We start from the raw sequence: 7,057 nt of genomic DNA, 5'->3' as shown, positions 1-7,057 counted from the left end.
GATCAATGATTATAGATGGCCAAATTCATTTGGTCGGGTAAACATAAATACTCTAGGGTAGAGGAGCACAGTGCTTATTTCTCCATAGCCAAAACAAATCAAATAGCAGCCAGAGTAATCAAATATGGACACATGCTACACTTTGATAGTCCAGCTATATACCTCAAAATGGGGGCTCAGAAAGCAAAATCCCACCCAGGTAGATGTCTCCCCATACATCAAAAGGGATTTAAGTATTAGTATTTAAAAAAGCATAATATCTGTATCAAAGTATCAGGTCCGGACTCTGTCTGTCATAGATGTACATAATAGTAGACAGAAAGAAGGACACTTATCATTATTAGTCCCTATACCTTTTCAAAGGGAGACACTCATAATTATTAGTCCCTATTCCTTTTCAAAAGACCAGAAAATGGCAATCAAAATATACATTTTCATTATTAGAAAAACAAATAACACTAAAACCTTAATGGTCCCCAATTCCAGCAGTCAGAAAGTAGATATCATTAGTAAGTAAAAAAATGACACTTATCCTTAGTAGTCCCAACGCGTTTCCCCCTAGTTTCCACCAGGGTTCATCAGGGGATCTGGGGAAGACCTCAATCCCTCACCCCAGATTGCCAGACAGTGCTGCATGTGTAGGAAATTCCTGCACATATGCCTCCCTTATACACTCAGCTCAGCCCCATAATTAGTGATAATCACAAACGCCTGTGTACTGCTGTCATCGTACACATGCCCGGCGTCCACCGCCAAATGTAAGTCCGTGGACCGCACATGGAACGCACGCACCCGGAAATGACGATATGTTAGTGACGCCCACCGGAAATGACGTCACCAGACTGCATCAGAGTATCTGAAGCGCATCTGGAACGCACACACCCGGAAGTAACGGTGTCTAACTAGCGTCCATCGGGATATGATGTCATCCAAATGTGGCGGTACATGGTTAGGAGGCAAAGTCTACACCCATCCCCATATACGTTTGTCAATAACCATCATGGTAGCCAGCAATGCAAACACCGGCCAGACGGGCATACCTCACACCAACATACCCCATATATTTAAAGTGCCATAGACGGACAGGTCGGCACCAGGGCTAAGATGTCCAAAAATTATTCAGCGCAAAATAAATGTACACGCTGTACACCGGAGGACAGAAGCATTCAGTATATAATAAATAGGGAGCTTGGAGTCTGACTATTATATAATTAAAGTGTTATCCACATATTACAATGTTGTTTATCATCCACAGAGTATTTAACGCTGTTAGAGTAGGAGAAGAATAAGTCCCAAACATATAAATACATATTTAACCACAATGGGTATATACATATGGTGATCATTAGACCAATACCATATAGGCTGGTTCTATTCGGCCCCTAATATCACATTCTTGGAATCAGATAAAACTCGAGAAGCTCAACTGTTCATTAATGCCCCCAGGGGCCATTGACTCCATCCAAAAAATCCAACGGGCCTCCCGTTGGAGTATTTTTTTATTCCAGTCACCCTGCCTGATTGACCGTGCCACAACCTCCAAAACCCTAAATGAAATGCATCGCACATCACCCCCATGTTTAGATATTATATGTCTGGCGAGTGGTGTATCCCTGCCATGCCTAACGTCTCCAAGGTGCTCGCCTATCCGGACGCGTAATTCACGTTTCGTTTTCCCGATATAATCCATTGGACACGTACACGTGCAGAGGTAGACCACTCCTGACGTTTTGCAGTTGGCGAAATCCTTCATCTCGTATGTGCGTTTAGTCACTGCACTCACAAAACTCTTTGAAGGTGTGACAAATTTACAGAAGGAGCAGTGACCACATCTAAACGTACCCTTAGACCTACTTCTCAACCATGTGATCTCCTTCATCTGGGGCGCAAAGTGACTATGTACGACTGTATCCTTAACGGATCTCCCCCTCCTATATGTAACCGAAGGTGTTTTTGGGACCAAGCCCGCCACATCCGGGTCTGCTCGTAGGATCCCCCAGTATTTTTTAAGAATGCCCATTACTTTTCTTGACTGATCATCATAGGTGCCTATCAGTCGTGTGATGGACTGAGAGTTACATCTATCTCTTGGAGTGAGGAGGGACGATCTATCTGTCGTCCTTGCCTGTTGATATGCCTTGTCTATTACTCCTTCAGGATAGCCCCTAGTTCTAAGCCTATGAGATAAATTACACGACTCAGATTGAAAATCATTCCACGAGGAACAGTTCCTCCGCACCCTAAGGAACTGTCCCTTAGGAATACCTCTTTTTAGAGGCGGAGGATGGAAGCTCCCCCACTCTAGAAGGCTATTGGTCGCAGAAGGTTTACGATACAGTGAAGTTTTTAAAGTACCATCACCACTTCTTGAGATTTTTAAATCCAGGAAGGAGATCTCGTCCACTCCCACCTCACAAGTGAAGGATAGTCCAAAAGGGTTAACATTCAGATGTGCCACGAACGTCCGAAAAGATACCTCATCCCCTGCCCACAGGACGAGGATGTCGTCAATATATCTGCCCCAGAAAAGTATCCGTGGGGCCCAGACGACATCCTCGTCTCTGAACACAGCAGTATCCTCCCACCAACCCAGGAGCAAATTAGCGTACGTAGGGGCACAAGGGCTCCCCATCGCTGTGCCCCTGAGTTGGTGGTAGTATCTCCCATTATATAGAAAATAATTATGTCGTAATACAAAATCCAAAAGTTCCAGGAGAAATTTATTGTGTGGCCTCAGGTGTGTCCCTCTACTTTTCAAATAGTATTCGACGGCTGTTAAGCCCACTTCGTGTCGAATACTACTATATAAAGCCTCAACATCAATTGAGGCCAAAATCGTATTGGAATCAATGGACACACCTTCTAATTTATTCAAAAGGTCCATAGTATCTCTCAGATATGATGGGAGGGCTAGGACAAATGGTCTCAAGACCTTATCCAAATACACACTCGAATTTTGGCATAGGGCATCAATCCCTGCAACAATAGGTCTTCCCTTGAGGGGACTGATGCCCTTGTGTATCTTGGGAAGTGCATAAAACGTCGCTATTACAGGCCATTTCGGAATGAGGAAATCATATTCATTTTTCGAGAGCAGATTCATTGTCAGTGCACATGACAGAATCTTAGATAGTCCCACCATATATTCACTGCTGGGATCCTTCCGTAAGACTTCGTATGTGGACACATCTGATAGGAGACCCTGACACATTTCAATATACTGGGTGTCGTCCAAGACAACAATGTTGCCGCCCTTATCAGAGGGCTTCAGCACTACTGCATTATTAGCACCCAGGGATTCCAACGCCCTTTTTTCCCCCAAGGACAAATTAGAACGTGCTGGTTCATATCTTGGGTTAATATTACGGATCTCTTCAGAAACCAATTTAAGGAAGATATCTATGCCCCCTATGTCACCGACTGGGGGCATCCTAGTGCTCCTAGGTTTCAAATCAGAGAAGGGTCCGAGGCCAGGACTCCTCTGTCCCTCTTCTGATAATTCTGATAATGTTAACACATCCGGGAGATCCTCCAGGGATATGCCCAAATGTTGGCACTTCAATCTATCATTATGCAGAAAAAACTTTCTCCATTTTAGTTTTCTGGTAAAGAGGTTAATATCTTTTATCCAAGAAAAAGGGTCAAATCTCGTTGTTGGGACAAATGTGAGGCCTTTCCGGAGGACAGACCTCTCACAATCAGACAGAACATAAGAAGATATATTAATTATCTGGTTTTCATTATCCTCTGGAAAATCATTAGTCCTATAGCCCATTACCTGTGTGTTTGGGGCCCAGTGCGTTCCCGCAGTTTGTAAGGAAGGAGGCCCCTTGTTTCTAAAAAAGACGATGAGGAGGAAGAGGACTGTGCAGGTGGGGATATAAGACTGCCCCCTCTTTGTTCCAAAACTTGTCCCTGCCATCTCCTTTGGTAACCCCTCCTCCCTCGTCCCCTACCTCTATGGTTAACCTTACCACCGAGATGCCTTACTCCCCCTTCAGCATCTGAAGACTCAGGGTCGGAAGAGGAGATATCTACAGGGAAATTAGCCCCCTCACTAAGGCCCGGATAGGCACGCTTTTCACGAAAGTCTGCACAGTCCCTCAGAAACCTCTTATGTTTTCTATCTTTAATATTTAGTCGAAAACGTTCAACCGCAATTTTTAGATTATTAGGGGCCGAATAGAACCAGCCTATATGGTATTGGTCTAATGATCACCATATGTATATACCCATTGTGGTTAAATATGTATTTATATGTTTGGGACTTATTCTTCTCCTACTCTAACAGCGTTAAATACTCTGTGGATGATAAACAACATTGTAATATGTGGATAACACTTTAATTATATAATAGTCAGACTCCAAGCTCCCTATTTATTATATACTGAATGCTTCTGTCCTCCGGTGTACAGCGTGTACATTTATTTTGCGCTGAATAATTTTTGGACATCTTAGCCCTGGTGCCGACCTGTCCGTCTATGGCACTTTAAATATATGGGGTATGTTGGTGTGAGGTATGCCCGTCTGGCCGGTGTTTGCATTGCTGGCTACCATGATGGTTATTGACAAACGTATATGGGGATGGGTGTAGACTTTGCCTCCTAACCATGTACCGCCACATTTGGATGACATCATATCCCGATGGACGCTAGTTAGACACCGTTACTTCCGGGTGTGTGCGTTCCAGATGCGCTTCAGATACTCTGATGCAGTCTGGTGACGTCATTTCCGGTGGGCGTCACTAACATATCGTCATTTCCGGGTGCGTGCGTTCCATGTGCGGTCCACGGACTTACATTTGGCGGTGGACGCCGGGCATGTGTACGATGACAGCAGTACACAGGCGTTTGTGATTATCACTAATTATGGGGCTGAGCTGAGTGTATAAGGGAGGCATATGTGCAGGAATTTCCTACACATGCAGCACTGTCTGGCAATCTGGGGTGAGGGATTGAGGTCTTCCCCAGATCCACTGATGAACCCTGGTGGAAACTAGGGGGAAACGCGTTGGGACTACTAAGGATAAGTGTCATTTTTTTACTTACTAATGATATCTACTTTCTGACTGCTGGAATTGGGGACCATTAAGGTTTTAGTGTTATTTGTTTTTCTAATAATGAAAATGTATATTTTGATTGCCATTTTCTGGTCTTTTGAAAAGGAATAGGGACTAATAATTATGAGTGTCTCCCTTTGAAAAGGTATAGGGACTAATAATGATAAGTGTCCTTCTTTCTGTCTACTATTATGTACATCTATGACAGACAGAGTCCGGACCTGATACTTTGATACAGATATTATGCTTTTTTAAATACTAATACTTAAATCCCTTTTGATGTATGGGGAGACATCTACATGGGTGGGATTTTGCTTTCTGAGCCCCCATTTTGAGGTATATAGCTGGACTATCAAAGTGTAGCATGTGTCCATATTTGATTACTCTGGCTGCTATTTGATTTGTTTTGGCTATGGAGAAATAAGCACTGTGCTCCTCTACCCTAGAGTATTTATGTTTACCCGACCAAATGAATTTGGCCATCTATAATCATTGATCTATTATTGGTTTCTGTATTTATACGTTCACTTTTTCTACCCTTTCTCACTATTGTGGTTTTGTTTAATTTAAGACAAGGGTCCTTGTAGGGACATTAGGGATACCGACGTTGAGCGGGGGCGCCACGAAGTACAAATTAGGGTGCCAACCTCCGCTGTCAGGTAGGGACAGGTTTTAGGGACATAATAGGGACAGCTTGAATCTGTATTCCCTCCCGGTCGGTGTATTACCTGATTCTATATGTCCTATCATTTAGAGTATTATTGTTGTTTGTCTATGGACTTTTTAGGTCCTTTTTAGAGATTATTAATAAAAGTTATTTTTTAGGGGGGCTATGTGTCTGCTGGTTGTCTCTATCTCTGGACTACCCCTTTAAAAAGAGACGCGCTGTATTAAATAAAAAAAAACAAAAAAACGTACTATTATCAACTTCAACGTGGGGCTCTCCAAGGCTCATGGGGACTCGATAGCCGGAGGGATCATCAGATTCCAGGATGCTGACTAACTCCTGCTCCATCAGGTCCGGGGGCGCTGGGATCTGGTTCGACTTGCAGATGTTAATAAAGATTTCGGTATTTTTGGATGTGCGAGTTTTAATGCAGAAACCTAACACAAAAATAAAAACAAAAAGTGAACAAAAACACAATAAAATCGGCAAAAGCCAAGCAGCATTTACATGTAATCAACTGCATAAGAAAAAACAATGTGACCCCCACATTGGTTGCATCATGTGACCGTTGTAGTCAATAAGACCCCACTGCCCCACTGTGGTATCTGTCACATAATATGCACAAAGTAATCTGGATAATAATCAGAGGACGCCCATCTCACCCGGCTGGGGTCTGATCTGTCTGCTTTCTGGTAAGTTCGGTATTCTGCTCTGTATCTCCTGTTTGGCCTGAAATGAGGCAACAAGTGAGAATCAGTGAGTAACATGAACAGGATGGTTCTGCAAACTGATTTTTCCTGCCCCAAAATAGTACAACTATGAGGGGTCTAAAGCCAACAATACACATTAGGTAAATGTTGGAGACTGCAGCGCCCCCGGCGGCTGACGGAGGAGACATTCACCCGGTGATTGCTGGCCTCTCCAATTCATCTTTCGTACCTTCATCAGCATCTGTTCATACAGCGCTTCCTCCATGCTTGTGTTCATTTCTGCAGACAGCAGCGACTTGTCAGACGCCATTTTTTCGGTCAAAGGCAGAAGCTCAGGGATCTTGTTTTATAAGAGAAAATCTGAAAAATTAAAATATGTATTAATCTTCTCCACAGACAACGACAAGGGGAGAGTGCGGGAGCCTGACAGCCCACGACACGAGGGGGTGCGGGAGCCTGACAGCCCATGGCACGAGGGGGTGCGGGAGCCCGACAGCCCACGACACGACGGGGTGCGGAAGCCTGACAGCCCACGACACGAGGGGGTGCGGGACCCTGACAGCCCATTGCACGAGGGGGTGCGGGAGCCCGACAGCCCACGACACGAGGGGGTGTGGGACC

The 7,057-nt window shown here is 44.3% G+C and overlaps 1 protein-coding gene across 1 annotated transcript; it reads right to left on the bottom strand.

Annotated features, from left to right (window-relative positions):
• Positions 1–4,268: 4,268 nt before the first annotated feature.
• On the bottom strand, positions 4,269–6,780 carry LOC141171737 (PIH1 domain-containing protein 1-like). Its single transcript, XM_073655381.1, has 4 exons — positions 6,666–6,780; positions 6,389–6,455; positions 6,064–6,163; positions 4,269–4,302 (listed from the first exon to the last, which is right to left on the bottom strand). Exons 1-4 carry the CDS (start codon positions 6,744–6,746, stop codon positions 4,269–4,271), a joined length of 282 nt encoding a protein of 93 aa, XP_073511482.1. The 5' UTR covers positions 6,747–6,780.
• Positions 6,781–7,057: the final 277 nt, after the last annotated feature.

This window comes from Phyllobates terribilis, unplaced genomic scaffold (genome assembly GCF_046119375.1).
Source record: "Phyllobates terribilis strain yellow unplaced genomic scaffold, ASM4611937v1 Scaffold_12__6_contigs__length_324123572, whole genome shotgun sequence".
Taxonomy (NCBI): domain Eukaryota; kingdom Metazoa; phylum Chordata; class Amphibia; order Anura; family Dendrobatidae; genus Phyllobates; species Phyllobates terribilis.
Note: the sequence above shows the minus strand (reverse complement) of the source record. Positions and strands in the feature narration are given on the sequence as shown.